The sequence below is a fragment of the Leopardus geoffroyi genome, chromosome D3 (genome assembly GCF_018350155.1).
Source record: "Leopardus geoffroyi isolate Oge1 chromosome D3, O.geoffroyi_Oge1_pat1.0, whole genome shotgun sequence".
Taxonomy (NCBI): Eukaryota; Metazoa; Chordata; class Mammalia; order Carnivora; family Felidae; genus Leopardus; species Leopardus geoffroyi.
This window is the reverse complement of record NC_059339.1, coordinates 28,067,982-28,081,413: the sequence shown is the minus strand read 5'-3', so window position 1 is coordinate 28,081,413 and position 13,432 is coordinate 28,067,982. Positions and strand designations below refer to the sequence as shown.

The following is a 13,432-nucleotide window of genomic DNA, read 5'->3' as shown; positions in this document are numbered from 1 at the left end:
ACCGTGAGATCATGACCTGAGCCGAAATCTGATGTTCAACCGACTGAGCCACCCAGGCGCCCCCTTTTTTTAGTTTTTTAATGCTTATTTATTTTTGAGAGAGAGAGACACAGAGCATGAGTGGGGGAGGGGCAGAGTGAGAGGGAGACACAGAATCCGAAGCAGGCTCTAGGCTCTGAGCTGTCAGCACAGAGCCCGACGTGGGTCTCAAACTCACAGCCTGTGAATTCATGACCTGAGCAGAAGTTGGACACTTAACCGACTGAGCCACGCAGGAGCCCCCAGACTTTGCATCTTTTTTTTTTTTTTAATTTTTTTTTTTTAACGTTTATTTATTTTTGAGAGAGAGACAGAGCACGAATGGAGGAGGGGCAGAGAGAGAGGGACACACAGAACTGGAAGCAGGCTCCAGGCTCTGAGCCATCAGCCCAGAGCCCGACGCGGGGCTCGAACTCACAGACTGTGAGATCGTGACCTGAGCTGAAGTCGGACGCTTAACCGACTGAGCCACCCAAGCGCCCCCAGACTTTGCATCTTAACAGAAAACCATACAGCATCTAAAACTACAAAGTGGGAGCCTGGTGCAAAGCTGACATGCCTCAGACCTCCTGGTCACTGTCACCCTTGGGAGGTGAGGAAGGCCCTGGAGCTCTGGGCCACCTCCCAAAATAATGATTCACTGAAGCAAGTATTTAAATTAAGTGTATTATTAATTTAAGATAGCTGAATTGGGATGAAATTGACACATAATAAATTGCACATATTACAAATATACAGTGTACAGTTGGTTCAATAAAAATAAAGTGTACAATTGGATAGGTTTTAGCATTTGTCTACAATAACGGATGTACCCATCACCCCCAAAGAATTTCTTCCCGGCCTTTGTCACCCCACCCTCCCCAGACAACCACTCTGCTTTCAGACGTAATAGATGATAGAGCTTGTGTTTTCCAGAGTTGTAGATAAGCAGGACCACACAGGATGTGCTCTCCTGTCATGCAGCATAACCCTTAGGAGACTGACTGTGCCCTGTGTACTTCTGGAGTCTGTTCCTTTTATCTGACTGAGCGCTATTGCAGGAGTCGTTCAGTCTGGACAGGATTGGGCCCACAGTGCCAGCACATGGCTCACCCTCAGCCCTCTCTCCCTTCAGCGGCTGCAGAGTGGCACCACGGGTGTGTGCGCTTTCATTGCGGGAAAGACCCTGCACGTTGCCTGGCTCGGGGACTCCCAGGTCATCCTGGTGCAACAGGGACAGGTGGTGAAGCTGATGGAGCCACACAGACCTGAGCGACAGGTAAGGGGCTCCCTCCCTCCATGCCTGGGTCATCCCCGGCCCCGATCGTGCTGGACTGCTCAGATTAGTGGATGGTCAGGTAGGCAAGGAAGCAAGAGGGGCCCTGCACCGTCTTCGTAGGGAGATCCTGGTGTTCCTCCAGAGGGAGGGTCCTTCTGCCTGATTCAAGTGGCCAGGGGTTTGTCTGTTGGCAAACAGGATTTGTCTGTTGGCAGAGGGGTCCCCTCCCTAAAGTTGGGGCATTAATAGCCAAGAGTCCCATGTAAGCCCTTCTCACCACAGTGACATGGAGCCCAGAGCTGCAGAGGAGAGGCAGCCCAGGAAGTGGTGTCAAAGTGCAGGGTCCTGCACTTTGTGCATGTGGGCAAGGGGCGGCTGGCCACCTGGGCTGTGGGGGTGGAGGGCTCCAGGGAGGAGGTGATGCTAAGCCAAGGTCAGAAGGAAGCAGGCTTGGGGCTTCACTGGGTAGAGGCTACACTGGGATCCTGAAGTCACTCAACTGTGTGAGCCTCAGGGTCCTCATCTGGATCTAAGGCTGACATTCCTCCTTGGACCACATCTCACAAACATGTCCAGTCTGTCTGTCTCTGTAGGATGGTGGGAGTTTGCATACTGGGAAATGCCCAGGAGCCCTGTCCCTGCTGTGCTTTCCCCACATGTACAGGCCTCCACATCAGCACAGAAAACGCCCCCACCTTCCACAGGGCTGTGCAGAGCCCCATCTGTCCGCCATCCTGTGCATGGACATTGAGATTTCTTCAGTCTTTTTCTTTTTTCTTTTTTTTTTTTTAACACTTATTTATCTTTGAGAGAGAGCAGGGGAGGGGCAGAGAGAGGGAGATACAGAATCTGAAGCAGGCTCCAGGCTCCTAGCTGTCAGCACAGAGTGCAATGTGGGGCTCAAACTCATGAGCCATGAGATCATGACCCGTGCCAAAGTCGGACGCTTAACTGACTGAGCCACCCAGGCGCCCCGAGATTTCCTCAGTCTTTTTCATGCTAAAGTCCACACGGCACTAGATGACTTTGCATAGCGTTGCATTGTTCTGGATCAAGTATGTTAATAGAACGGTTCCTAGGAATGGAGGGATGAGTCAGGACACTCCCATTTACAGTCTTGGCACTTTTGCCACTCTGCCCTCCTCAGGCTGCATGTCCTCTGGCCATAGCTCCACCGACCAGTCTGAGAGGAAGGAAAGTGGTTATTCAGTTTGCATTTCTCTTACAGTATGAGGCCGAGCATCTTCTCAAACACTTAAGATCATTTACGTTGCCTTCTGTGAGAACCCTTCATTCTTGTCCTTTGCCCATTTGTCTCCTGACCTGTTGCTATTTTTCTTATCAATTTGTAGGCATCTGTTATACACCAGGGAGGTCAGCTCCTTGTCTGCAGGGTGATTTGCAAGTTGCCCCCTGCTTTGTCTTTGTTTATGGGCTTCTGCCTTGTAGACATGTTGGTTTTTATGTAACTGAACGGAGCTGTCCTTTTGTGGCTTCTAGATTTGGAAAGCACTGCAAGGGAGTGTCAGGCCGTGATCACCAAAACAGCCAGGAATGACAGCATTCCTTGGCCTCACTGCAGCTCGGTCTGTGCTAAACCTCCTACATACGCCCTCCCTGTCATATAGAGGAGAGAACTGAGGCTCAGAGAGGTTAAGTAACTTGCCCAGAGCATACCACCGGGAAGTGGCAGGTGTCCTGTGTCACTCCACTGCCACTGCAGCACTGGGGCATTCGGCACCTGCTCCCTGGTGGACCCTTCTTCCCTGAGATGGGCAGTCAGGTGAAATGCTGCCTAAGTGAGGACTAGCTGCAAGCCTCTGCTCAGGGTGCCTCACCTGCTCCTGCCCACCCTCATCCCTACAAGCTTGGCGTCCTGTGCCTCCTCTGCAGCCCGGTGAGGACTTTTCTGGCAGTGTCTCCCCAGCACTGCCTGAGCCCTACAAAATGACACCACAGCAAAGATCACAGACTGACAGCCATGCTCAGTCCTGGCTCCACCCTTTCCAAGCCTTGAGTGCCTTGTCTGTGAAATGGGCTTCCCAGGAGATAAGAATGGGGTGTCCTGGTGCACATGGGGTGCTGGGACCACAGCCGGCATGGGAGAAGCCTGCCAAAGTGTCTGTTCTTTCATTGATCTGCACCCTACATGGCTACAGAGACTAGATTCCAGGGCCCTCTTGGCCCCTGCCAGCCCCTCCCGGCTAATGAGCCCTGTGATCCCAAGCTTAGCCTGTCACCCACACCCTTTGAGAAGTCATCAAAGACCGGCTCAAAGGTCTCCCACGAAAAATAACCACCATCACACTGGTCACAAGAGTGGGAAACTAGTAACAACCTAGTGAGCCACAGTGAAGGGCAATAAGGGTCTGGCAGCTGCTGAAACCGGCTCTGAGGCACATGTGGGGACCGCGTGGCACTCTGCCTTGTTCTCCTGCTGTCTGGACAGAGCCTTGCTGCCACTGGATTCAGTTCAGGCCAACGAACAGTTAGCACCTACTGTGCACAGGACACTTTGCTGAGGCAGTGAGCCTTCCAGCACCTCTCAGACTAATGGGCAGCTGCAAGCCACAGTACTTGGGCAAAGTGTTGGGAGATGTGGAAGAGGGAAATGAGCAGGAAGGAGGCATACAGCCCAATCCTGATGGCAGGTGGGACCCCAGCAGGCCAGGGGTGGAGTCCAGGAGGAAAGGGCAGGTTTAGCCAGGACCAGCCACTGAGAGACCGAGGGCTTCTGCTCCTGTGTCAGGAGGAACTTCACAAGGAATTACTAGAAGCTTCTAGAATGGTCAGACCACCAGAGGGCAAGGTGAGAGCTAGGTCACAAAAGAGGCTGCTGCAGTCACCTGTCCAGCTATGGGGAGGAGGACCTGCCTGGCAAGGCAGCATCAGGAGGGATGGAGAAGAATCCAGGCTTTTGAGGATGGGGAAAGGGCCTTACACTTCTAAGAGGTTGGTGATGCCATTAGCCAGGGGCGCTGGGGGCCAGGGAGGACAGGGTGGGGTGTTCCCTGTGAGTGCAGAGTCTGGAGGGGCGGGTAGGATATCCTGTGATGACAGGCAGGACTGGGGACATGGGCCTGGGGGCTGCATGCTCACAGAGCTGAGACGTGTGTGAGAGCGAGCATGTGGCAGGAGAGTGGGCCTATCCTGTCAGAAGTAGGGAGGTGGGGAGCACAGCAGAGGGGAGACCCAGCAGGAGAGCCTAGGGGTGGCCAAAGCGCAGTGCACAGCACGATACCTCTGCAGCTGACCTCGGTGCCAGCCAAGCCCAGGAGGAACTGACCACTGCCTGGGCAATGTGCAAGTGAGCGAGGCCACTCAGTCAGGGGGCAGAAGGGAGGCCGGAGGGCCATGAGGGGAAATGGCTGGACAGGGCAGCCTCACGGAAGTGGGGGCCCAGGGGCCCAGCTGTGCAGAGCCTTGTATTCCAGGTCGAGTGGGAAATGGCCGTTGATGGGAACCCACTTGGCCACCGGCTCTGGGCTCAACCTTGGAGAAGCTGTTCAGGCTGGTGGAGAGGATAAGGTAGGAGGACAGCTGAGGGGCCTGGTTCAGGTTTCATCCAATCCTGCCAGGTGGCCACGTGTAGCACAGGCTTGGGCTCGTCCCAGCAGCTTGCAAGGAAGAAAGTATTCCCAAGTGAAAGGTGAGACAGCTGAGGGGGGAGGGTCGGGGGGTCGGTGACTATGGATGGTCTGGCTGTGTCCACCCTATAACTGAGGTAGCCCTTGCTGCAACTGAAGGACGTCTAGGTTATTCATGGTTTCCTGCGGTTCCACTAACGCCTCATCTGGGCGTTGTTTGAGAATCGCAGCCCCCAGCACTTAGAAACCAGCTCAGGGCACTTGGGTGGCTCAGTCAGTTTAGCATCTGACTTTGGCTTGGGTTATCATTTCACGGTTCTTGGCTTCGAGCCCCGCATTGGGTTCTGTGCTGACAGCTGGGAGCCTGGAGCCTGCTTCAGATTCTGTGTCTCCCTCTCTCTCTGCCTCTCTCCTCTGCTTGCGCTCTGTCTCTCTCTCTCTCTCTCTCTCTCTCCCTCCCTCTCTCTCTCTCTCTCTCTCTCTCTCAAAAGTAAATAAACATTAAAAAAGAAGAAACCAGTTCAGCTCCACTCAGGCAGCAGCACCTGGCACCCTTCCCCACGGGTGCACCCCAGCCCCCACTCTGGCTGTCCCCCACAGGATGAGAAGGAGCGTATTGAAGCGCTGGGCGGCTTTGTGTCTCACATGGACTGCTGGAGAGTCAACGGGACCCTGGCCGTGTCTAGAGCCATCGGTAAGGAGACGGGAGACAGGGGGCAGGAGACAAAGGCCTCATGCGTGAGGCCCAGGGGCTCACATAGCTGTTGGGGACAGCAGCATCCTGTGCTGATAAAGCACCTATGGTCTGTGGGGCCGTGGAATCAGACTGAGGAGCCTCTGGTAAATTGAGAGAGTGCAGGTGCAGACACCTTAGAAACTTCTATCTCACACAAATAATCACAGAAGTTAACCCTTACGTGATTATCTCCTCATTAAAACAGTTCCCCAGAAAAACCTACCAGGAGGTCCTTGGTTAGCTACTGTATGTGCTGAAAGGTTATAAATGAGGATTGTCCTCCCCTCCCCCATTCATGCTGATGATTCCTTTTTCTATCTTAAAAAAAAAAAAAAGAAAAGCAGCCCCCTCTCCCCACAATCCTGTTTTCTCAGCATCCTACAGCTACTGGGCCTCACTCTGGGCTCCGCAGCCACACTGCTGCCCCCAGGTACCTAGGCAACACTCCATTCCTGCTAACCCCCTCGAGGTGACATGTCTCCTCCCAGCCTCCGGACACACGCCATCCTATCCTTAAGGCCGCCTGCGGTGCCTGCCTTATAGCCCTTCCCCCTGCTGCTACTGCCTATTGGGTCACTGGCACATCCGGGTGCGGAGGCAGCAGGATGGGCTTCTCCAAAAGTGGAAGCTCCTTAAAAGGAGGGGGACACCCTAGGCAGTTCTGTGTCAGCGGTGTGGTCTGGTGCACACCCCTGGGCAGGAGCAGAAGGAGGGGGATCAGTGGTTCTGGGCAGTTTGTGAGGAGGGGGAGGTGGTTTCGAGTCGCACTTTAAAGGTAAAGCCACCAGGACTTGCTAACGAATTGGATGTGGGCCCTCAGGGAGAGGGACCTGGGGGAAAGGGAACCTGCAGACCTGAGTATAAGGGAGGAAAAGTGAGGTCCTTTACCTCAGTCATCCCCTCTCTCGGGCCCGGCTCCACTGGAAGTGAAAAGGCTGTTTTGTAGAGCTGACCTCTGGTCTGGCTGGGTTCTAACTCTGCACCCAATAGGTCTGCCACATTGCCCTTAGCACCACATGAAACTATCCAATTTCACTGGTGAACACGGGCGTCGGAAGAGGGTGGCCACAGTGAGGCCCCGGGCCTGGCTGGACTTGGCAACAGGAGGCCTTTCTCTCCTGTGCCCAGGGGACGTCTTTCAGAAGCCCTACGTGTCAGGAGAGGCCGACTCAGCCTCCCGGGAGCTGACAGGCTCTGAGGACTACCTGCTGCTGGCCTGTGATGGCTTCTTCGATGTCGTCCCCCACCAGGAGGTCGCGGGCCTCGTCCAGAGCCACTTGGTCAGGGAGCAGGGCAGCGGGCTGCAGGTTGCTGAGGAGCTGGTGGCTGCAGCCCGGGAGCGGGGCTCCCACGATAACATCACAGTCATGGTGGTCTTCCTCAGGGACCCCCAAGACCTGCTGAAGGGCAGGGCCCAGGGGGTAGGAGACGTGCCCACTGGCCTCGCAGAGCCAGGGACCGATGCTCCACAGAGACACTAGGAGGTGCAGGCTCCCTGCCCCTACCCCATAACCCTCCCCCTCAGATGCCTTAGGACCCGACAGGTGATGGTGGACAGTGGGTGCCACCCTCACAGTGCTTTCCCAGGGCCCCAAGTCTCCCGTGCTGCTTGCATTGGCCCATCCTGGTGGCTGTGGAACTGGACTGGGTGGTGGGGGATGTGCCCTGCTCGGACAGGCAGTGGGATGGCCTTGTTCTCTGAAGGAGGCCTAGGGAAGAGACCTCACCAAAGAAAAGACGACCCAAGAAGTGGAGCAGCTCTTGCTCCCAGCCCCATCAGGTAGGGGGCTCAGGTGGGGACCACAGCCAGACCAAAGATGCTGGGCATGTGCATGGGGCAGCAGGATGCTGCATGAGTCCCCAGGCAGACCCAGGAGCCACGGACATTTCCAAGTGTGACCTGGGTGTCCAGCACAGGTTTCTCACTTGCTCCTCACTGGCCGTCACTGGGAGGCTTGTCTCCGCTGATGCACTTGGCCTCCCGAGCCAGCTTCCCAAATTGGGGAGAACGGAGCACCAGGGACCTGGTCTGCAGTGAATGCTCACAGCCCCCAGCCTCCCTGGTTCCCTCCCGTCCCGCACACACCCAGTGAGAGGAAGGTCAGAATGACGACGAGGTGTGTGTCTTCAGTTTGTGGTCTTTTTTTTTTTTTTCCAGGACAGTCAAACTCAGAAGCAGTATTTCAGGTTTTTGTCTTTGTTTTGTCAGTGCCAAGGTGACCTGTTGTGTCATGTAACTTAAGCAGAGCTTAGCATTTATTTTATTCTTGGAAACCTTAAGTATTGATTTTTTTTTTTTTTTTTGGAAGAAACTTCTTTTGCAGTATTACTGAATTTTTTTTCCTAAATCAGGATTGAAGCAAACACTTTTCCAGGTGGTGTTAATAAGCCATTCAAGTGCCTTAAACAGCTTTAGGTGAGGCTAGAACCGCCGGGCCTGGGATGGATTCTACTAGGCATGTTTAAGTTTTTACAAGAGCAGGATTTATTTTGTTATAGTGGCATGATTTCAGCTAGAATTCTTCCCACTCCACCTCCTTTCTGCCCCTTTGTGATGCGATTTGCTGCTGACAGTCAGCAAAGCAGCTGAAAGAGCATGAGCTATGCTGCACAGCCTGGGCCAGACCTAGGGGCTCTGGGAGTTCAGGGTGACCATGGCACCTCCCCCAGCCTCCCTACGCACCTCAGTCCTGCTGCCCATGTCTCTGGCTGGTCCCCAGGCTGAGGAACTGAGCTCCATGAGCAGGCTTCTCATTTGACTGGAATGTCCTAGAACGTCTCGTGTTGGTAATCGAATTGATTTCCTCGGGAAACACACTTACGAGGCCTTGGCAAGTCTGGAGGCAGCCTGGGGGGTTCTGGCTCTGTTTGGAGTCTGTCCATCCACCTGCCCCACAGCTCCCCAAACCCCTCCTCCTGTTTCTTGCCCACCATGGCGGCGCCCTCTGTTACCTTGCTTTGCCCACAGCCTGACCACCTGGGGGAGAGCTCTACGTTCCCTAGCATGCCCTGGGCAGGTGAGGCTCAGAAGCCACGAAGCTTGAGTGACTCAGGCTACTCACATCCAGTGAGGCAGATATAGCATGTGTGTTGAGCTAGAAGTGGCAGGGCTGGGTGAAGAGTCCGGCAGAGAGGGGTCTCTGTGGGAGGACCCAGGCCTACAGGTCTGGGAAGAGCAGTGGGTGGCTTTGGAGGCTCGTGGAGAATGTCACTGGGAGGTGGGCAGCAGGAGGAAGCTTGGCACTGTGTCCCCCAGGCCAGAATCCACCTGCAGTAGCAAAGCTCCAGGAAGGTGGGAGCTGGGAGAGCCTTGGCGGCACTCATCAGCCTGGGGAAGGGCAGACTTGGTAAGAGCCACCCCCCTGAGGCCCGAGGGCTGTGCAGCAGGGAGGGTGGGAGCCAGCTCTGGGCAGGCAGGGGGGCAATGGGGGATGCCGCCCACAGGCTCAGCACTTACCCCTACTCTCACCGCAGGGATGAAGAAGCCAAGATGATGTGGTCAGTGCCATGCTCAAGGGCTCGTGACAGAAAAAGTATCTTAAATGTGGTCACCGCAGTTCAGAGAATGTTTGGTGGGAGCCAACAATGACCTGGTATTGCCGCACTTAATCTGAAGGCCCTGCTGCCTTCTGGGGGCCAGAAGCCCCCTCTTTGGCCCTTCCCAGCGCAGGGCTGGCAAGAGGTGGCATGTGGCCCCTACCAGCCTGGCTGCCCCTGAGCATGACCTTAACAGAGGAAAGAGGTGTGGGCTTGTTTTTCTCATTTCTTTGCTAATCTTATTCTGGGATTGCCATCAAGAGTGGGGTTTCACCTGTGGAGTCTGGACTCCCCATGTGGTGGTCTGATTCCTGCCCAGACTCAAGGCTCCACCGGGAGATCTCTCCAGGGTCGTCCCAGTGCCCACCCCTCTCGTCTGTGAGAGGCCCTTGCCATCTGGTGCTGCTCAGCCTTGCCTTGAGGCGGAGGGAGCCCTTGTTCCCACTGCGCAGATGCTGGCTTTGTGCAAGCACCTGGGCATAGAGGTCTCTTCCCTCTTGACCAGGGAGGACTGGGAGCCACTGGGCATCTTCAGCCTCTGAAAGTCCTGGCCCACCTCCTTGTCGGGCCACAGTCCCAAGAAGGCCTCTAGCCAGGACCCCAAGTCTAGAAGCCTCAGTCCCCTTCTCAAATCCCCACTTTGCCACTAGCTCATTATATGAGCTGAGCAAGTCGTTGATCCTCCTTGGGCCCCCTTTTCTCCTTTATAGGACACAGGGTTGCACGGAATCTGTGCAGCAGATCTTGGAATTTTGGAGGTTCGGGGCCCATCGAGGGCAAGCCTGGCACATCCTGGAGAGCTGCTGCCAGTGCTAAGGGAACCCTTCCCCTCTGCTAGCGGGAAAGGTGGTTAAGTATCATTAGTGTCTATTCTTACAATTAAGTGGGTTGGAAAGGAATGGAGCTACAGTTGCTAGCCGTATATGGAACACAGAAGCTGGAGAGAGGGAGCCCTGCTTTTACAGGTAGAGCTGATCCCAAGCCAGCAGGAGGAGGAGAGGCAGACAGGCTCAGCTGCCTCCCTCTGCAGGTGTGAGGCTGAAGGGCAGGGCACAGCCAGGGTCTCCCTTGCCTTTTAGTCAAGCTCCCAACCTGCTGAAATCCAGAGGCAGATGCATGGCCTCCCTGACCCAGCTTGTCCTCAGCATCCAGGACTAGGAAAGGGGTGTGCTTTACTGGGGACAGTGATGGGGGCAGGCCTCACTGGGGAAGCACAGGCCCTCTGAGGTCCTGAGCCAGCCTTTGGCCACAGTCCTATCTCCCCCTACCCTTTGAAACCAGCATGTGGCCCTCGTCCCTACCCCTATAATGCCAGTTCTGAGTTCCGGCTTGGGTGTCTGGCCACCTCAGCAGTAGTCCCAGGGCTTGGGTCACAGCTCTGGCAGTTCCCAGGCCTGGCCCCGACAAGAGCCAAATGGGCACCTTAAGGGCCTGTGCAAAATAAGCTGTTTTTGGTTTAATTCTGCCTGTAGCCCAAAGGAGGCAGCCCCAGGAGGCCCACGCTTTTCGCCGAGGCTCCACAGCTTTGCCAAATGCGCCGAGCTTTGCCATTCACATGCCATGCCAGCCTTGCCAAGGGTTTATTTGTGCGCGTCTCAGCAGGGCTCCTGGGAAAGGTGTTCTCTGCAAGGCGCATCTTGTTCCAAGATGGGACTACTATTTCCCCTGTGTGCAGGGGCAAGTCCCAGGAGAAGAGGGCCAGAAACACAGTCTCTTCCCAGGGGTCACTGTGCTCAAGTGTCAATAAACCACGAGTTTTGAAACCCTGTCACCTGAGTCCTGCCTTCTTTTCTCACCTCTCAGCAGCTGGTGCCTGAGTGTCCAGAGTATGTTTAGGAGCTGCTGGGGTGCTGAGAGACCATCTACCAGTCTCCCCACAAAGCCAGCAGACTAATTCAGGAGAAAGCCCTGCTAGCCCACTCCCCCCCTCACAGGGGACCTCACACGATTGGGGAGCCCCCAGATGCCTGAAGTGGCCCAGGGACACTGAGGATGAGGACTCCCCTGTGAAAACACTCAGAAGGGAGAAAGCAGGTCAGCATCTGCCAGGTCTCTTGTGCTCCTGGCTGAACTCAGACCCCCAAGGAATAGGAAAACATTCCAAAATGCCTCCATGCAGCCACTGCTGAGCCATGGCCTCAAAATGCTGCCTGAACTCCCCAAAATGTGAGGGGGCACTTGTGCTTCGGGGTTAGTTGGGGCCAACTAGCTGGATTGCTGTATCCCTTCCTCCCCTCCAGCCCGGCCTTGGATGCCGAGCCTTTGTCCCCATTTAGGCCTTGCCAGACTAGCTTCTAGTCGCTTCCCAAATCACCCTGAGAGCTTTCCGTGCCCCTCCGGCTCCCAGCCTCATTGCAAGGGAGGCAGCTTTATCTGTCTCAATCATGTCACTGAGAGGGGGCTGGGGCTCCCAACCAGGCCCTGAGCCCCACCCCCCAGCCCCACCTACTCATCCATCTGTCTTCCCCCTGCCCGGTCCCCTCCGCCTCCTTGGAAGCTCCCTGCAGAATCTGCCCAGCAGAACCTCGTTCTTAAGTATATGCTGTCTTGATTGTTCACAAACAAATTGCTTCACGATTCTATATCTCATTGCTATAGCCAGATGGTGGCTCCACACCACCCCCCACCCCACTGTCACTGAGCTTGGGGCCTGGGATAGCACCCTCTCTGGAGCCACAGGGTAGTGGTGGGGGAGACCTGAAGGACTGGGCACCAGGCAGGCAGGGATTGAACGGCCTCTGGGGCAGCTGGGTGTCATTCACCTGCCAGACCAGGCCATCATGGTGGCAGGTAGGGGCTGGGGATATCAGCCAGGCTCTCTGCCAGCAGGGAGACAGACCTATACCCAGAAGCCAAGTCTGGCACAGACAACTGTCTGCCTCCAGGAACGATGAGAGCAAGGTGGTCAAGACTGGGTCTTGTGCCCAGCGGGTAGAGGCCTCAACCTGGAGAAGCAAGTCCAACAGCCAGCAGAGCCAGGGAGACAGAAACTGGAAGCCATCTAGGAGGGCTGATGACTACCTTGCCCCCAGAGTTCCCCTTAGAGGGTCCCAGAACTCCTAGCTACTTCCTTCTGGTCCCACATGGCCCTCCCATTCTCACCAGGCTGGACTGGGGCAGAGAAAGCTAAACCAATCGAGGTCAGGGTGTCAGGCTCACACTCAAAGCCACACTTCATCTTGGGTCTGCTTCTGGGGACTTGGGCCAAAGAAGTCCCAGACATCTGCATGTCCAGGGCTAAGCGGTGGGTATAACCTCAGAGCAGCCCTGGGATTGCTCCAACCTGGGCAGACAGTCCTGGACAAATGCCAGCTCTGGCCACAGCGCAGGGGGCTGTGGTGGCCCCACTGCCCATCTCAGGCAGGCCCCTTAGTCATTATGGCTGTGGCATCAGAGACCACCTCCCCCCCCTTCCCCTCCTCTTCCTGCTCTTCCTCCCCCTCCCCTGTTCCTTCCTGAAATTATAAAAGTAATATGACAACATGACAAAACTTGGGGAAAAAAAAAGAGATATAACAAGATAACCAAGGTAAGAAACGTTTAGAACTGCAGCTTAGAAAAGAAAACCTCCTGAAAGGAAAGGCACCTTTTTGCCCAGAGAGACGAAAACAATATAGAGTCACTGGAGATGAAACAGATAAAATCCAAGAGCTATAAATCTTAGAGTCCAAGCTGTACGTACACATGATGCAACATGGGACATTTAATGTCTGTTTACAGCATTTTGTTCTCTGTGAGCCGAGGCCTCACTTCGTGAAGCTGTTTTTCGGCAGCTTCTGCTAACGTTTGGGAGGCCTGGGCCCCAGCCAGCGACATTCCCTTTAATGGCAGCCTCTCCTCAGCCTCGGGGCTCAGCCAGGGTGCCACACACAGGCCACCGCGTGCTGTCCATCTCTCCATGCCTGATCCTGACAGTGCAGCATGCCCAGGTGGGTCATTCCCTGTTCAAAATAAGGAGTATTCAACATAAACACCTTGAGAATCGGTGTCAAAGATTTACCACATATGCATATCTCCCCACACACCATTACACTGTTCATCTGGGCTTTTTATGAAAATGGGACATTGCTGTACACGTTCTTCACATTTTTGTCACTCAGCATTGTTTCTCCAATTTCATCCATGCTGTGTGGGTCTCTGGCCTTTTGCAGAAACAGCTGCTATGAACATTCTCAGTGGGCCTCCTAGTACCCATATGCCAGAGTTGCTCTAGGGCATATACCCAGGAGTGAAACCATTGGGTAGGACTGGCCACAGAATTTGCAGGACCCAGTG

The 13,432-nt window shown here is 55.0% G+C and overlaps 1 protein-coding gene across 2 annotated transcripts in view; it reads left to right on the top strand.

Annotated features, from left to right (window-relative positions):
• PPM1F (protein phosphatase, Mg2+/Mn2+ dependent 1F) overlaps nucleotides 1–10,925 on the top strand; it is a 30,156-nt gene extending 19,231 nt beyond the window's left edge. For both annotated transcript variants that reach the window (XM_045459394.1, XM_045459395.1), the window contains exons 6-8: nucleotides 1,154–1,297; nucleotides 5,485–5,578; nucleotides 6,749–10,925. In XM_045459394.1, the coding sequence (XP_045315350.1) occupies nucleotides 1,154–1,297; nucleotides 5,485–5,578; nucleotides 6,749–7,101 (591 nt within the window). In that variant the 3' untranslated portion in view covers nucleotides 7,102–10,925. The remainder of the gene's footprint in view (nucleotides 1–1,153; nucleotides 1,298–5,484; nucleotides 5,579–6,748) is intronic.
• Nucleotides 10,926–13,432: the final 2,507 nt, after the last annotated feature.